At 41.7% G+C, this 19552-nt stretch overlaps 1 protein-coding gene across 1 annotated transcript; it reads right to left on the minus strand.

The window, feature by feature from the left end:
• Positions 1-7347: 7347 nt before the first annotated feature.
• LOC118287976 lies at positions 7348-9404 on the minus strand. Its single transcript, XM_035613689.1, has 2 exons — positions 9320-9404; positions 7348-8639 (listed from the first exon to the last, which is right to left on the minus strand). Exon 2 carries the CDS (start codon positions 8519-8521, stop codon positions 7685-7687), a length of 837 nt encoding a protein of 278 aa, XP_035469582.1. The 5' UTR covers positions 8522-8639; positions 9320-9404; the 3' UTR covers positions 7348-7684.
• Positions 9405-19552: the final 10148 nt, after the last annotated feature.

Consider the following 19552-nt stretch of genomic DNA (forward strand, 5'->3'; position numbering starts at 1 on the left):
TATCAAAGGGGGGTAAAAAATATAGTGAAAATCATGAGAAACCCTGCACTAAAATCACTCGTTCAGGAAATTACTGTTTATGCATACAAAGGAGAAAAAGTAGTGCATCTCTTAGACGTGATGGTCGTTTTCTGAATATTATTTTTAAAAAGAACTGTGCTCTCTCACATAGTTACTGAAGTTAACACAGAAATGTCCAATCTTGGCGACAATCTTGATGGTGCAACTTACAAAATCATACTGCTCAACAAGTGTTTACCAGAAAGTCTTGAGGATGATTACATGTCAAATGTGTCTCAGGGGTTTTACTCCGATGAAAACCACAATTCTTCACAAGAGAGGACAACAAACGAGTCAGTGAATAAAGAAGAAACCAAAGACATTCAAATCTTTACTGATGGATGAAAAGTTTAGTTATCGATGCTGATAAAGAGTCTTTGTATTAAATGCAACGACAAAGTGTTCTCATGTTGCTTGATTGGTAAAAATATTAATTTGGCCTTTTTGCATCGGGGAAACATCAAACTTTCCTGGAGTGTCAGTAAATTCACCTTAACAGTGACAGCAAAGAGCAAGCTGTGCTCTAATCAGGTATCAAATAATGTATTGTAATATAATGTCATATAATTTAATGCATGTTAAGGTATTATGGTCAATACACCAGTTTAAACTAATATGGTGCTTGATTCTTTGTAAGATATGAAAGTTAACAATTTCTTGGTTCACGGCCGGTAAAATGATTTTTAATGTTTGTATATATTTTCCTCTCACTTTAGCCATGTTTGTGATGAGACAAGACAAGTGTGGAGTTGTTTTTAATAGAATAAAAGATATTTCATCGTGAGTGAACTGAATGACACTTTCTTAGTTTGAGAATATTAACAAGTTTTCCCACTACTACTACTCTGACTTTTATATGAATGAATGAATCAGTGTTTATTTCTGTGTTGTGGTAGCTGTATAAGATCTTTGCTTAAGTAAAATACTGACTTCACATTAACAAAGATATGATTTCGATCACGAAACATATGACTAATGACAAATTAAGATAACAATACCAAGAATTCAATGTCAACTTAACATCATTGAAAGTTAGGCAGATGTATGACAGCCCTGAATATGCCTTGGGATATGTTGGTGCAATACAGTTTTAAGATATGAAACTAGGTCAGAAGTATCTTTAGCAGAGGTTTTTCATAAAATCATGCAGGAGATGGGAACATTAACCGTGTGTGATCTGATGACTGTGTACACTTTGTTTGTAGATGTGGTTAAACATTGCATGCAAATAAACCACTCAATAAATCCCCTCGATTAATTGAGAAGACTCCATTATTACAGGAGGTTTACAATAGGAACCGCAGCGATGAAGCTGGCTGTACGTATTTTAAAAGTATGAAAAAATTAAAATTAAAAAAAAATGTTTTTCAATATTCGTTTGGAGTGAACTGTATGAAATTTTTTTGAATAAAATATGTTAATGAGTAAAAAAAGCCTGCGTCTCTTATTTGTTTTCAGTGCTTGTTTGCGAGGGTTAGAGGAACCATGTCTGATAAACATGTCATGAAAAGAGTTTATTACGATCCTTCACACCAAGGAAGCCTCTGTGGAGTTGAACGACTCTGTAGAGCTTTGAAAGATGAGACTGGAGAAAAAGTGGATAAGGCAAGAGTCAAAGATTTTCTATCAAAGGAGGATACCTATACACTGCATAAACCAGCCAGAATACATTTTCCTAGAAACAGAGTCTTTGTACCAAGACCTCTCAATCAATTTCAGGCTGATTTGTGTGACATGCAGGCCTTGAGCAAGTATAATGATGGCTTTAATTATTTATTAACCGTCATCGATGTATTTACCAAAAAAGGCGTATGTGAGGTCTTTAAAGAAAAATACAGGAAATGAAGTGAGCAGAGTGTTTGACTGAATTTTTAAAGACAGCGGGACTCCTGAAAAGTTACAAACAGATGCTGGTAAAGAATTCTTCAACAAGACTTTACAGAACATGTCAAAGAAAAGAGCAATTATTCATTTTTCTACAGCCAGTGATCTGAAAGCCTCAGTGTATGAAAGATTTAACCGTACGTGAAAAACTAGAATGTGGAGGTATTTTACGGCTAAAAACACCCGCAGGTACCTGGATGTTTTGCAGGATTTGGTTCACGGATATAATCATAGCTATAATAAAAGTATAAAAATGGCACCTATGCAGTTGACGGTTGAAAGTTTTCAGAACCTGTACGGAGCCGTCCCTGTTCGCTACAGTTAAAGATGAATTTTAAGCGGGGAGATCTTGTACGAATCTCCAATGCTTCACCGAAGAAGTGTTTACTGTGCATGAATGTGTGCCACGTCTTTCCCCAGTCTACAGACTCAAAGATTATGCAAAGGTGCATTTTATGAAGCAGAGTTGCAAAAAGTAAATGTGGCTCCTGATAAGATTTACGCAGTGGAGCATGTGCTGGATGAGTGCGTCATCAGAGGGGAGAAACAGAAATTAGTGAAATGGCGTAATTGGCCAGAAAAGTTTAATTCCTGGGTCATGACCGATGATCTGGTGAATGTATAAAACCCGCAGAGTGTAATTTCAGCATCAGAGCGCCATAGATCAATCACAGGGAGAGGGCTTTTACGTCAATTTGCCTTCGAACACCAGTTGTAATTATCAGACCGATCTGGCTCAGCATGTTGATTTGGCAGGGCTGTGGGAAGTCGCCTTGACGGAGTTTACATATCATCACAACTGGTTTAACCTCCCTGAAGAGGATGCGCATTTTGAATGGAGACGCAATAACGGTGAAAAACATCGTCAAAAAATTAGAGGCGGCTACTACGATGACTTGTATCAGCTTCAGGATGAGTTGAACTCATATCCACGGGAACTAGGAACGGACGTATCCTTTAAGTACAGTAATATTAAAAACACATTCGATTATGCAGCGACCACCAATTGCAAAATGAGATTCTTTCAGCCTTTGGCCTACATGCTGGGTATGAAACCGTTTGAATGGTTTCAGATTAAGGCAAATTCAGCTCCGTACCCCGCCGATATAAAAGCTGGACATTATCAGCTCTACTGTTACAGCGACATAGTACGCCATCAGTTGGTAGGAGACGCGTACGCTCCTTTCCTGAGAACCGTCCCTATACAACGCAAGTTTGGCGATATTATCACTCAGTCTTTTAGCCCAGCCTACTACCTACCAGTGGCGAAGAAACACGTAGAAAACATTCATATCGAGATTAAAACGGATCAAAACCAACCCGTACACTTTACATACGGCAAGTGTAACGTACAGCTGCATTTCAGACCGCTGCAGACAAGATGATGCATCAGGACCCTCATCGTTTCATGAGCTACTATGAGAACCAGGCTGGAGGGTCTCTCCCCGGTTTTTATGGCTCACCCGTCATGTACGGGAGGCGTATAGGGTCTATATTTGCGAAACTATTCAGATTTGTATCCGCTTTTTGTCAAAAGAGGTTTTGCAGTCGCTAAGCCTCATCTTAAATCTGGTTTTAAAAACATTGCATCGGATGTAATAAGTTGTGCCGTGGGTAAATTTACCAGGGGTGACGACAACCAAGAGGGAGCCGGAGATATAATGGTTTTGGCCAGGAGAGCAATAAAGAGACCTCCTGGTCAACGTGTATTAAAGGGGGGTAATAAACGTAATCGCGCTGATAAGAGAAAATCAGTCGCCAGAAACCGAGTTAAAGGAAGGAAGTCTTCAAAGGCAGCAGCAGCAACAGGATCCAGATCAACAGACATCTTTTAAGTTTTTTTGAAACATGGCTCTTTTACATCATAAATCTTCAGAATGCAGCATGGCTGAGCTGGATTTATTTTCAGCTCCGATGACGCAGTTATCTATCAAAGAAAAACTGTTTACAGAAGTTTTACCCATGTCCGCAATAACTGATTGCGGACCGATTGAATTTTTTATTCCCGAAGATGGGGATAAATGGATTTAAACGACACCCTGCCGCACCTCAGATTAAAAATTACCAACGTTGACAGTTCAGACCTGGTAGCCGATGCCCCAGTGGCTCTTATCAATTATCCTCTGAATACAATCTTTAGCCAATGCAACGTTGTTCTGCGGGATAGATTGATATCGCAATCCAGCACCATTCATCCTTACAGATCCATGATCGAGACGTTGCTCAGCTTTTCAGAGCAGTCGTTAAAAACCCAATTCAGCGCAGGGCTTATTTACAAAGACACGGCCGGCGCTGTAGACTCTGTAGTAATTCCTCATTCTCCCAACAGAGGATTTGAGCGCAGAGGTCGCTTCACCGCCAACTCTAGAGAAGTTCACCTGCTGGGACCCCTGCACGCAGACATTTTCTTCAGCAAGAGGTTTCTACTGAATTCTGTAGATTTGCGAATTAAACTGAGCAGAGCCAACGATGCCTTCGCACTCATGTGTCCCGCAAACACAAATTACAAGTTATAAATACTGGGAGCATCTCTGTTTCTCAAGAAGACCGCAGTCTCACCCGCTGTACGCTTAGGACATGCGGCTGCGTTCCAAAAGTGCAATGCTCTTTATCCTCGATCTCGAGTAAACGTTAAAACATACTCCATCCCTGAAAATTCCCGAATATGCAATCAAGAGAATCTCTTCCTAGGTACCATGCCAAAGTACGTAGTTATTGTTATGGTTAATCACAAAGCGTTTACGGGAAGAAGAGATTTGTCTCCTTTTAACTTTATTCATAACAATGTTGAATACATGGCATTATGCCAGGATGGTCGTCAGATCCCTACAAAAGCGTTTCAGCCCTAGTTTAACCACGGCATCTCAGTCCGAGAGTTTTATAACATGTTTACGTCTACAGGACGACACGAAAGATTTACCTCTGAGTATCGACAGAGAAGAATATGAGCAGGGGTATTCACTGTTTGTTTTTAATTTAAACGCTGGAGAAGATTCTGATGCCTTATCCCCAATTACCAATGGGAGTTTAAGGCTGGAGATGAGATTCAGGGCACCGCTGCCTCATACAACCACTCTGATAGTTTACGCTTGTTACAACTCAATTTTGGAGATTGATTCTAAACGCAGAGTGTTGGTGGATTATTACTGATTTGATCTAAAATGAACAACTATCAGTTGGACAGTATCTTGAGACGTTTACTGGCTGACAAGTTTGGCGGAGTGTGGGCCTCGGATCAGCTACAGTCGGTGACGCACTCCATCAGACGACCCACTTTTATGATGGTCAACACCCACCCCTCTCAACAGCCCGGGGAACATTGGCTGGCCCTCAGTTTGGAATGTGACGGAAGCGCCACCTTTTATGACTCGTTTGGTTTTCCTTCAGATTTTAATCACTACCCCAAAACTATATTACAATTTTTAGGGAAACGTTAAAAAAATATATATTACCAAAAGAAACAGCTTCAAGATGTCCTGTCTATGCGGACAGGATTGTGTTTATTACTTGTGTCATCGAGTCAGCCACCTATCTTATGAGAATGTACTATCTATGTATCATGATGATGTGACCTTAAATGATGAGGTGGTGTCTCAATTTGTGAAAAAATATCAACGTTGCTTTTCGAGGAAATATAGAACCGATTGTTTCAGACAATCTATGTACTATCTATGTGTCATGATGATGTGACCATTAATGATGAGGCGGTCTCTCAATTTGTGAAAAAATATCAACGTTGCTTTTCGAGGAAATATAGAACCGATTGTTTCAGAAACAGCGTATGTTCGCTGGAAATGGTTAAAGATTGCCAGAAAATGTGAACATAGTGTGTGAAATAATAAATAAACTGAATCAAAGTCATGGCTTATTTTCTTTTTTAGTTATTATTATGATTTCACTCCATTACCAACCAACGTGGGGATAAAACAACTTGTCTTCTTTTTCTTTGACTTCTTCCTCCTCCACTATACCCGCAGTTTTAAGACGTCTATATTTTTCGCTTGCACAAGGGTTTTGCACTGATGACAGTGGAATGTTGAGTGTTGATAGTGAATTAAAAAATTGCTCCCAACCTTTGGGCTGCGTGGCTGGGGATTTTTTATTAAAAGGAGCCGCTAAATTCTTAAACAAGTCAGTCATGTGAGAGCCTTTGATTGTTGTTCCACTCTCCCGTCGAAGTCCAACCATTCTCACTTTTAGACAATTTATTCATGATATACCGAACATTTTTTGATTGCGCTGAGGCAAGTTTAGTAACACATCATGGAGCGTTTCATCAGCGGCTTTTCTCATTACATCCGGCTCCCCCTCCACATTCTCCACCCTATGCATAGAAGCTCCTCCTCCTCCTCCTCCTCCACTGCCCCCTTCAGGAGAAACCCTCAACTCATCCCCTTGTCTGTTTAATGCCAGAAATCTCTGTAGCAAGGCATTGTAATTTTTCATTTTTTCATATGGATCCTGACCCGCTTCGTTTAGAATAGTCCTCATTTGCACAACCAAATCATTTTCAGCCGTGCGTCTTACAGACGGCGTCTCACCCACTATGACGGTTTGACTCATGCGGCTCATCTGCTGATGTGTCAGCAGAAAAATCTTTTGGCTCGACCTCTGAGAAATTCTTTAGTTTTTATTAATAAATAATTATATTATTATTATTATTATTATAAACTGACCGACGATGGGGACGACCGCTGCGAGCAGAGGCTCGATTGTTTCATCAGAGCAATGGGTTTTCGTTTTAGACTCTGTCTTTTAGCAGCCAGCATGTCTGAGCGTCTGTTTCTGCTTTTTAAGCTTGTTGTATTTCGCAGAAGTCAGAGGAATATTACCTTTTAAAACGTTCAGAGAGAGTTCACACAGAGACTGAAGTAAGTCAATGGAGCAACTGTTGAGAATATCTTTACGTCTCCGAGGTGTGGCGTGGTACAACGCTCGCAGTAAAGGAGCATTCCTTTTTATACGAGCAGACATAATGAATGAATTAACAGGATCTTGATCGGGGGAGATAGATAACGTGCCACTGGCTGGGTTATAAACCCGTCCTCAGTCTATATCGTTCTAGACACTTTGGCGTCAAGTCGATAAATAAATACCCTGACGGCGTCTTCAAAACTTTCAGAGAAAAAACTTTCCTGCGAAGGAAAAATTTGCTGCGATAATATATTTACCTGTAATCTGTCTCAAGGGTTTTTAAACAAGATCAGGTAGTTGCTGTTTAAACTGATGGTGCGACTGTGTTTTTCTTTGTGAAAAACATTTTGAGTGAGCATCATGACGCTCATATTCCTGTGGTGTCTGTACTGAGTAAAAATTCTGACCACTTCAGGATGTTCAGATCGTTCTGATTAGAGGGAAACAGGTTTTCGTCTTCAAAAGAATCAGGCAGTCCTTCCACAAATTTTATATTTTTATTCTTTTTCTGCAGCTCGGCGTACAGAGGTTGAAACGACGTATATAGCCACACAATATTTTCAGGCATCTTCACAATTCTCCAAAACATTTTTTACAAAAAAAGTTTTACACATCCGCTAGGACCCACAATCTGAAATGAAAAAGGCAGCTGCAATCGGGGGTCAAAATCAATTTCTTCAGGGGTGTGTGACATATTATTTTTTCTTTCCTTTAATAGCCAAATGTTAAAGTTTCACCCGAGGAGAGCAAGCATCTCTTGTCAAACACAAAGGGTATCTTCTTCTGAAATGACACATTTATCAGAAGAAAGCCCTTTTTATCGCATTTAATGTGTGTCTGTCTTGTTTGGTGGGGAAATGTAACGACTACCGTGACTCCACTGAATTAGAGCCGTTTCGTCGTTGATGAATGCATAGTATTTTACATTGTATTTCTCAGAAAACATGTAACCAAAGAATTCCTCGGGTTCGCTGACTAGAACCGTCTGGTTCAGATTACTTCTCCGTGCAAATTTACCCCAGAAACTGTTTAAACACAGCTTTGACACTTGTCTTTTAGCAACGTTCAGACTTATTTTGTCAGCGTCCAACAAAATACCCTGATTGGCCTCGTAGTCCCTGATGTATTGGGCTCTACTTTCCTCATCTACGGCATCGGCGGGGTAACCTGAGGCTTCCTGTTTTCCCTTCAGGAAAGTGTGCATATAGTCTACAAAGACAGAATCACAGCGTTGCTCAAATTGCCACACTTCAGTGATCTTACCTAGACGATAACCCAGCTCCACACGCATCCCTGGTAATTCAGTTTTGCACGTGTGACAGAGCGTAAACAGTTTACCCGCGGCTGTTCTGTAGGGTAAAATAGGGAAATATAGCCCCCGGGGAGGGTAAACAACAGCCTTGATGATACCAAAGTAGCTTTGAGGCTCTTTGAAATCTGTGTAGATGATTTCTGGGTATCCTAGGGGGTACGGAAACGTGCAGTTAACGTAAGGGTACAGAGAAGTCACGTCTACATACTGTACAGTTTCATTAGCAGCTGCTGTGTATCTGAGTTTGACAGGGCTAGTTCTTCCCCCGTAAAGAGCATCGCGTGGGGAGAGAGGCTGACGAGGGTTGTAACGTTTCAGGAAGTCCTGAACCGCTGGGTTTGATCCGCTCATGTTCTCTCATGACAAAGAATCGTAGGCCGTGGACCGAGCGCAGCGTCTGCAATTTCTCCTCGCAGAGTGCATGCAACTCTTCAAACGGCTTGCCGGTCAGAGGACAGGTCTCGTGAGGCTGGAAACATGAGGGACAACCATGATAAAAACATCCCAGAAACTCCCATGCACATTTCACACCCCCCATCTCTGCGTAGCCATCTACAAAGTACTACGGCCTTCTCCCCCTGGTTCTGTGCGTGCTGAATGTAAATGTTCTCACTGAACGCTACCCACTCTAACCAGTGGATGCTGACGTTTGAAAATGACTTAAACTGTCTACGATAGTTGTTGGGTGATGGGATGGCGAGCGTGTTTGGTGCTAAGAAATTTGTACGGAACACTTTCATGCAGGCGGATGCGATGGTGACGCAGCTGAAAAGGGTCTACACCGGTCTCGCCGATGTAGCCCTTTCTGAAAATGCAGCAGGCTTCAAAGACAATATCCACATCGTTTTGACAGTAATGAACGGCTTCGTTTTTAAAATCAAACGTACCGTGACGCACCGTCTCGTACCACTTTTCAAATTCCCTCTTACCGTCGCCACTCATTCGCACTAGCCCATATGTTTGAGGAGGAGGATGGGGACCCACGTAGTTTAGCGTGTTTTCAGAGCTAAACCCGTGTGGAAAAAAGCCCTTGACTGCATCTTCAAACCCCAGTGCTTTTGGCATGTCAGCTAAACGCATGGTGAGGAAGCTGAGCGAATCCACATACTTGCATTTAATCATCGTCTGTGAAACAAATCACTTTACTACCTTGCATGGTGAGACCAGGAAGCATGTTTAACGTTAGCATAGCTTTGATGAGTAGGTAGCTGTCGAAGCCTTTCAACATTCCGAGTCCCTCTGGGTCCCTGTGTTGGTTTGCTGAAACAATGCAAATGAGCAGGGAACAAGCTCTCTGATTGGCTAACACCTGACCTATCATTTAGATGTGTGACGTGGATTGTGGGAAGGAGAAGAGGGTAGAGCAGTGGTTCTCAATCTGTTTACACCCTGTACCACCTCAGAAAATATCCGGCTCTCCAAGTACAACCATCATGACCCATGTAAAAAGTACATAACTTAGCCCCAAAAACCTGTTTAAACCCGCTAACACCTGGCGTTTTCCACAGTGTGAAAATGTTTAATCGGCATTCAGCCCCGGGGCAAATGACTCTGCAATAGACCCGGGTGAACGCGGTAATTTGCACTCGTTGGTGGTAACAACAAACTGAATCCAGATCAACGATAAGGGAAAATGAACGGTGCACTTTATTTCAACACTGCGGCCACATACACGGACTCATCAGGCGTCTCTCCCTTCTCACAGTGCACCGCAACCTTCCTCTTCTCTCGCACACAATTCACAGCTCCTGTTAAAGAGCCAGGCTCGGCTGGGAACACTGCGCTGAGTTTGTAAACTTTGAAAGAGTGACAAAGGTACAAGATATAAATGGATTTCAAAATGGATTTCAAAATGCTGTATTTCACATTCCGCGTCCCCCACGGTCCTCCATAATTTGCTTTGATCTGTGCAATGGCACGTTGATGTCGAAAATTGGGCCACACATCCCAGCCAACATGCACATGTGGGTTACAAAGGGGGCAGCATGGGTACAGAGTGGGCATGGGCTTGAACTGGGAAAATTGTCTGGGCCCCATATGGTTTCAGTAACATGGGTCCTATATATGAAGCCCATGTGGGCTAACCATATGGGTCCCATAGGGGATATGAGTCGGCAAAGTGGGCATGGGATAGAAGTAGGCGAGTTAAGTGGGTCCCATATGTGTCACTTAACATGAGCCCCACATGGAAAGCCCATGTGGGCCAACTCTAAGGGCCCCATAGGGGATATAAGTGGGCAGAGTGGGCATGGGGTGGAATTGGGTATCATTTCTTGGGCCCCATGTGGTTCCTTCAACTTGGGTCCCACATGAAGGAACCACATGGCCAGGCAGGTTGAAGCTGACAACTCATGGTGTGTGGATGACTGTCTACAACAGCATATCCTTATGCCACTGGATAGCCTATAGATTTTCCCAGTAATAATTCTATTTCCTTACTAAGAGATATAATACAGAAGAAAAAATAAATAAATAAATAAAAATAAAATAAGAATATGTATATATATATTAATAAAGTCTATTTTTAAATAGAAAAATGAGTTATTATTTTTCAGGGCAAATGGTTTTTGCTTTAAATTTAATTGTTTCTTAAAAATATACTTTCAGAAGATCCAAGATCAACCCCCTGTCATTTTTTTTTTTTTTTAGAGTTTAGGTCACACTGCGCGCTTTTATTTTTAATTTCTTTGGAACAGCGCCTACAGCAGCAAAGAGCAGTAGTCCAGAGTAGCAGCATCACGCCTTCGACACTGGTGAGTGGCATATCTGTCTCTCTATTATGTAAAATTCTTGTAGTAAACCATCATTACTATCGAAGTATTGTGAGGCAAGGGAATCTTCCACTTTCTGGCTGACAATGAATGGGCAATATCCATTCAGTGGGCAAAAGTCGTCACGATGGACTTGCGTCCCACCTAGGAAGCCAAGTGGCTGCGCAAAGTATCATAATTTGTACGCTCGAGTGTGCCAGCGGAACTGTGCCTGACAGTTATAACCGCTATAACCCCTTTCTGGGATTGTGTGGGGGGGCCCTGGGTATTGCCATTGAACAGTTGGGCCCCGACCAGTTCCCTAACTCGTACACCTATCTAATTGATGGACTTTTTTGTCCACTTCATTCACTTTGTCATTTTTTTGTGTCCGTTTCGTGGAATATTTGTCCACATTGCATAACTTGTCATATTTGTACAGTAGTACATTAGATATGTCCAATTGGAGGACTTTTTGTCCACTTTGGGAAATTTGCCCCTTTTCGCCCAAAACTCACTTGCCGACTTCGGGGGAGGGCCCCAGGGGTACCAGGGGCCAATAGTCCAATTGCCCCAAAACTCACTTGCCGACTTCGGGGGCTTTGGGCCCCTGGTTCCAATTTTTGTCCATCGGTGAACAGGGCGTCCATTGGCAATACCTTCGGCCCATCGCTGCGGCCAATGGCAATACCTTCGGAAATGAAAACTATCTGACAGTCGGGCATTGCCATTCGACGGCGGCGTCCAATGGCAGTACCTTTATTACCACTCATGTACAGGCTAATATCTGAGAAACGGCGGGGGCCAGCCCGCCAAAACTTTAACCCACCACCCTCTCATTACACTGATGTGACCCTGTGAATTTGGAGCCGATCTGAATACTTTAGATTTTCGGCCGTTTTTGGCTGCAGAGGCCTCAGAGGCTGAAAAAGCCAAAAGTCCTAGAAACGTGGAACCACCGTAGCACCGCTCCAAACCGAGCATACGTCGACATAGTTCAGCCCCGTAAACCCACGAGCGCTAGAAAAAAAGTTTGCTCAGATTACAAGATTTTCCATCAGAGGGTGTTGGATCTGTGTGTCTCACCCCCTTTGGAGGAGAAAAAGGCAAAAGTGGGTTAAATTTTTCCACAGAACCCAGAGCCACCAAAGTTTAGGTGCCTGATCTGTGGTCACAGTAGGGCACCTGGTTGAATTTTGGGGTTTCTGACCCTCTGGCAAGACCCCCAAACAGCTCAGAGTATTTTTGTTGAATCCAATGGGAAGGTATTGCCATTGAACAATGACGTGGAAATCTTCCCTTTCCCCCCTCCTTTGACCCAACAGATGGTCACTGGGGACAGAGCTCGGTACTTTATTAATCAGGGGCTTATTCTGCATCCAGAAAACTGCCTTTGCTCAACGTTTGAGGTCCCCACAGCCTCAGAGGCCAAAATAGCAACCAAACTCTATTTTCAAGTAAACGGTATTGCCATTGAACCACGACATAGGAAATCTTCGCTCATCCCCCTCCCTCGACCCGACAGATGGTCACTGGGGACAAAACTCGGTACTTTATTAATCAGGGGCTTAATCTGCATCCAGAAAAGCGCCTTTGCTCAACGTCTGAGGTCCCCAGGCCCTCAGGGGCCAAAAGAGCAACCAAACTCTCTTTTGAATGTGACTGAATGTAAAGTGGACAGCTGTCCACTTCAAATACATTTACACCGTCGACCTCAGGTCACTTTGGGGGTCATTGTGGGGTCTTCCCATGGGTCTAGAGGCCCAAAAACGAGCCAACTGTTCGCCACGAGATCCTCCGAGTCCATGTGGAGTTTTGACGTTTAAAGCGTCGCTAGTTGCAAAGACCTCGCCTATAGTTAGTTTTCAACTAAAGGGTATTGCCGTTGGACACTGGGTGCCAACACTTGGTCAAAGTTCAGGACTGGTCAGGTGCAAGGTATTGCCTTTGGACACCACTGGGGGGTATTGTCATTGGACACCACTAGTGGGTATTACCATTGGACGCGCTGGAGGTGGGATGTCCACTTCAAATACCTCAGACACCGTCCACTTCAAATACCTTAGACATCGTCCACTTCCAATACCTTTGCTGGAGCTAGCTGAATGGGCAGCTAACCATCAGGTGTCTCATTCTGCACTGTCAGAGTTACTGGCAATACTCTTCGAGTTAGGTCTGGATGTACCCAAGGATCCCAGAACTCTCCTCAGTACAGTGAAAGATTGTGAGGTCAAAAAGATGGGACAGGGAAGTTAAAACCACTTTGGGCTTACAAGTGCAATACTGTCAGAACTGAAAATGACAAATGAGCATGAACTGACAACAGACACATTGACTATTCGTGTGAATGTTGATGGGCGGCCTCTTTCAAGGAGCTCTAATATACAGCGGTGGCCTATTTTAGGTCAAATAGTGTTTATCATAGGTGTATATGCAGGTCCCTGTAAACCTGAATCTGTGAACGACTACATGCATGATTTTATTGAAGATTTAAAAGCCATCACAATAACTGGTGTAATGTTAAGGGGGAAACAATACAATGTCGTACTTCCAGATGCTTTTATTTGTGACACTCCAGCAAGAGCTTTTTTTAAATGTTTTTTTTTTAAACTTTTTTCCAAATTGATTTTCATTAGACTACAAAATAAAATATGTGTTACATTACAGTAAATTACATAAAGGCTACAACTTCAAATGTTTAGTTGACTTTCCGGCTGAATTTTTAAAATTCTTTGAAGCTTATTGTTGTGTTGTGTTGCTCTAACTTATAATAAGCAGACGAGGCGTGATAGCTGGTCTTCTCATATTTACTTAACAGCTTGCACATAAAACAGTCCAGTGCTACCTGCATGGCTACATTCAACAACTGACAGGCAAGGCTCCTGCACATGCTCCTAACTACTGTGGCATGCTGGGCAATTGAGTTCTTAACCTACTGTACTCATAACATCACAATTGTCTTAGCAGATAATGTAAGCCTTTTTTCTCCTTTTGGCTCTCATCCCTAGGTTGCCATGGTGACAGATATAGGGGGCACAAGTGTAGATGATGCAACGAGGCGAATGATGAAATACATTCTGTCAAACGAGCTGGCATTGGACTATAACATGTTTGGTCGTCACGGGAAAAAGAAGTTTAAGGACTTGCGTCTTTTAAACGTTGTGTATAGTAAGTAAGTAAGTTAGAGAAGTTAACATTCCATATGCAGGGATTAAAGTTCTCCGTTGCCCCGATGGATTCCGTCAGTTGGAAAAATTAAAGTAAAAATTAAAGTAAATAAGAGGAAAAATGTCTCACGAGATGAAAATGGAAGGAATCTCTTTGTACTGGACAGCACTGTTTTGAGAACTGCTCATCTAATTTCTTTAGCAATAATACTAAAGTTTAAATCAATATATACATATAAATAGCATTTTTATTTCAAATCTGAAGCCTGCATTGAACCATTGAAGCCTCAACTAATGTGCATCAGTTATTGCTTTTAGCACATTTTGGCAGTTTAATGTGAATACATGTTCATCATTTAATCATTTGATTATTTCTACACACCTCACAAAGCTATTATATATTATGATTATGAGGGAGTATTATAATAAAATGTTTTATTAAGTTCAAGAACTTCATAAATATTTTCTTGTGCTAAAAATCCATAACGATTATACATCATATACTTCATAATTTTGCCAATATGGCCCTGAAGTTGGCAATTGTTTAATTCTAAATGGTGTTTGAAGAGAATATGTTTTTTAATGTTCATAGCTCATACTGTCAACCAAATTTGTTTTACAGAGGCTCTTAAGAAGAACTCATTGACGGCACAGGTGAACCAGCAGGAAGCAGAGAGGGCACTGTCGAAATGGTTCACTGGGCCAAGAGACAGAGGAGGACGAAGGGCATCCAGACAGCCAGTGCCAAATTAAACAGTAGTAAGCAACGGTCGAAAATGAGTTCAATTTGTTTTCAGTACAGTTACCCTGTTAAAATATTACTTAGTTACAAGTAAAACTACTAAAACAAAGTAAAGAACTTCAACTTTATCTTCAAGACTATCTTGTAATATTGCATTGTATTTTCATTACCAATAAATCTGTTGATCATTTTGTACAAACAGAAAATATTCATAAATAAAAAGTTGAAATCAGAGAATGTGGCCATTTTTTAAATTAGATAGAGCCTGACTCAAACTGGTTGGTGATTAATAATTTATTTTTTGATTAATTGTTGCAACTCTAGGTAGGATGTTTATTCAAATTGTACTCAGTACTCAATTAGGATGTTGTAAGGCAATATTTGTCTGTGTACATCTGTAAAGGGTAAGAGGTTTGTGAAAGTGGGACGCATGTATCATTTTATTTGAAAATTATTCAAATCCTTTCATTATGGTCAGTGGAGTAGCATAGACCAGGGATCTTAAAGCTGGGACCAAGATGGGTCTTGTGTATTTGGGGGGGGGGGGGGGCATTATGTTGTTAAATGATAAGAGAAGAGGGCAAACTTCTCTCACTTCTCATTTCCTAAACCAATGTAGGTGAAAGCTTACAGAGTCTTGTGAAGAAGCCTGTATGCTGATAACGAACACGCTGAACGAACACAATTTTTGGTTCAGCTCTGTTGAGCTACTCTAACAAAGTCTCAACATAAAAAAACTAGACCAAAACTCATTTCCAAACGCGAGTTGGGGGATCTGAGACTTTTAAATCTAGTTGTGTAGCCACTAGTTGTGTAGACATTTAGTTCTGTTTTGTCATATGTGCACAGCTATAGCGTCTACTCTGTCTTCACACTTCAACTATGTATAGGCTTAGATTTAAAGAAGAGTATAATTAAACTGTTAAACGGATAAATGAATGAATTAACTGCTATAAATCGAGGGGGGAGAACATGTTGTATAGGAAGTCCATGCAGGTTGGTGTGCAGATGCACTTGGGGGTGAACCATTCGTTTCTTCGGAGCAGACCAGCCAGCATTGAAGGCCGTCACCGGGGTCTCGCTGATCATCGTGGCCAACAGAGATCGCCTCGCCACCTCCAGTCTCCTTTGCAAGCCAACAACCGCAACAGTAGTATCGACACCAACTCTTTTTGCCATGTTGAGAAAAATGTTTCAAGCAGCTTAAAGACTACAGAGAGACTAACATTTTAAAAGATCATGAGCATATGTGGGTTGTTTGTCAGGTTGGGGGTGCAGATGCTGTTGGGGAGGGGGGATAATGGAATGTATGACCCTGTGAAAGAAGGAGAGGGGGTGCAGATGCTGGAGGGGAGGGGAAAGGAAGAGCAAGGGGCGGGGGGGGGGGGTTCTCGGAGACTCCAGTCATGGGACTAACAAACTGTAACTCTACATTAAAAGTTAAAACAGGATCAAACAAGATGGGGGGGGGGGTTATTGGGTAATAAAACTGTCAGATTGAGTTTGACGTGAGGTGGACCATTCTACTCTCTTACATATATACACAATTATGGACAATATATTCAATTTCTGTGAATACGTTTTTCTAAATATTACACACTGTAGCTTTGAGGCGAGAGTTGTTCAGCTTGTCCCAAATGGAGAGAAAGGGCTAATGCAACTATTTTTTTAAATAATTTACATTCATTTGTTTCATGATAAAAAAAACAGACACATTATTTGGCATGTCAGCTATAGCTTATATTTTTCAAAGACATATTTGTGGGCTGGTGCATTGTACAGTCGTTGAATAATGTCCGGTAAAAACGAGATCCGTTGCCCCTGTGAGATGGGGATTTTATTCATTTTTAGAGCATGTCCTGACACTGTGCTGCAGAGATCCAGTCGGTAAATGGCAGATCGCTTGCCGGAGAAACGAAAACAGCCAGCTCTCCACTTCACAACCTGGCACCGGGGCCGCAGACAGATGTGCTGATATGCCATCGATAGCCCCAGGCCTTTCTCTGACTTCTGAAGGCTTCCGCTGTCAAAACGGGGCGCCTGGGAGCATATGACACAAAAGTTAAATGAAGGTTAAATGGAAGCACTTCAAAGTGGGAGATCTCCACAGAAAGAAAAAAAATAACGGCGGAAAGGTTAATGTGTGTCTTGTTGAGACACTGGAGCAGCTTGTAGCTTTTGGGCATGACGCTTTCAGGTCCAGTTTGGGTCAGAACGCCTCGGGGGCCACCGTTTATTGGTTTCGTTCGGACAGCCGCTGTGTGCAGTATGATAACAGGGTTTATAAAAAGATGCTTGGAGCAGCTTTCTTCCAGGTCAAATTTCCCTCTGTTATATCATCAGTGCATATTTTGTAATACTAGAGGCAATTTTGGCTTTGTACATGCTGATAATCTACCAATATGAAGGGATTCCCTTTTGCAGATAGAAAGAAAATAAAGTGAAAAGCTTAACTTCTTACTTTTTTTCTCTATGTGTCAAGTACTTTGCATTAGAAAGAAAAGAAAGAATTGTTCCAGTGATTTTTCGGATTAATGAAGTAGTTACACATTTTTGAATTTGTCTATGGAAGAAGACAGAAGTTATTCATTACACAGGGACAAGATATTGTTTTGTTTCCCTGGGGTCCAGTTATAATGCTGAGTTTAGCAAAGCGCTGCTGGCTGCAGCCTTACAATGTATCGGAGGGACACGATATCTGTACTAATCCTCTCATCCTGTGCTCAGCAAGAAAACAAGTTGAGACATTTCGGGGAAAACTCCGCTCAATTTGCATTATGGTATTTCAAAGTTTGGCAGGTCAAAAAATACACCATGGATTGGGATTGAAACAATGATCAGTTGTGATAGACGGCTAAAATAGACATTTTTCGACAATTTCAAAGGACAGGGAGAGTTTGAAATAAACTCATCTGCTGTTCAAAGCATTGGCGTGTTAGACTGGACGACAATCTTAGGCAAAAGTGTTCATCTGGTCTGAATTGTGAAAATGACACAATAAATCAAACAAATTGGAGGTCACTTTTAGACGGTCTCTTCTTAAAGGCGTTAACGGTGTTTGCGCTTTATGTACATTGGAAGAGAAGAAAAAGAACAAGTTCAAATCTTAATCTGCTTCATCACCTTCACACACCCGTCCAATTGCTGATGCAATGGACGCTAATGTCGGATCGTTGGTTTTAGAAAATGCATTTCCAGACCACTGCAAATGGTTAGATTGGAAAATTATTTTTGCAAGACGACCTAATTACACGTAATGAACAAACACATAATCTTTAAATATTGGTTGTGCTGACAATACAGCACCTAAGGAGGACGCAGTGTTATAGTGTCAGGTTATGATGGCTGCACACCTCTTATTTTAATATGATTGGACATTACTAGTCAGCTGATAGGCACACAGAATGTGACTTCCATGTCTTCCCCCCAAATACCAAGAAATACCAATTTTCCTGTGCAATTTCTGGAAAACATTGCATTCACGGTGCGTTCATGCATACATATATTCAGGTTTATCTATGCGTGGAAAAATTAACACATTAAAAAGTAATAAATATAATTAGAGGTTTCACATATATCACATAAGCACCTGGCTGTTGCTCCCAACCAAATGTCCTTCTATAAAGCTCCAACATGAAGAAAAAAAATATTTAGGCAGCCTGTGTGAAAGGAAAGGGAAATCAGAGGAATTAAAAAGCAGATAGGTGGAATGCAATTACCAGCTAAAGGCCAAAAAAAAAAAATGTTTTTCGTCTCCACCGAGCCACCGGCGTCCCCTCAGTGTTGGACCTGTTATCACAACATTGTTAGTTGAGCGTGGTTGGCCCCCTATGACAAATAACTGCCCTAACCGGCAGCACTCAAAGGCGGCCCACCTGAAATTCCTTTATCTTTACAGGGAATAGAGTTTGACACTATTGAAGGTCAACTTATTCCACATTCAAACCCCAACAGGGCCGTCCCTCCCATGGGGTGCCTGGTCCTGCTGAAACGCCTATCACAGGAAACTGGAGAGGGCTTTTTGTTCCTCTCCTCTCCTGTTGACCCTTAACGCCCCATTAAAATGTAGCCTCTAACTCTGCCTGAGGGTCTCCAGCCATCATCGGCACGCACCGCACCGCCCCGCCACAGCGTTGCATACCAATGAGGCTGGGGGGGGGGGGGGGGGGATCTTTAAAATATGGGTTGGGATTGGTCACCGGGCAGAGTTAATGACAGACTTGTGCTCGATTATTAGCGGGTTTGATGCAGGAAGAGCCGGAGGAGTTGAGTGTGATCTGCCAGCCTGACTGTTAATGTGGACACAAGAGAAATATTATTATTCTTCGTGCTGACTTGCTAAAGGATTATTATCTCCGTCGTGGAGGTTCTGTTTTTATTTGTTCCCTTGTTTTGTTATCCTCTCTGTCAGCAGGATATCTGAAAAAACATATATGGTATATTGCCCAGATTTATTCAATGGTGATTAATCTCATCTTCAAAATAGTCTGTTGTCTTTTAACTTTAGTGTAATTATTTGCATGAGAAGAAATGTTCTGTGTGGCCAGTACCTCTCTTTGTTTGATTTCCTCATAAAATTTGTATGATCAAGAAATGAATGCTGTCATATAACCCCCATATAAATAGGATTTGCTCAGTCTCAGGTTGGCCTTTAATTAAACATCACTTATTGATTTAACATGGTGAGTTAAGTAGATATTTCACTTTGACCACAGTAAAAAGG

Source organism: Scophthalmus maximus, chromosome 12, assembly GCF_022379125.1.
Source record: "Scophthalmus maximus strain ysfricsl-2021 chromosome 12, ASM2237912v1, whole genome shotgun sequence".
Classification (NCBI taxonomy): domain Eukaryota; kingdom Metazoa; phylum Chordata; class Actinopteri; order Pleuronectiformes; family Scophthalmidae; genus Scophthalmus; species Scophthalmus maximus.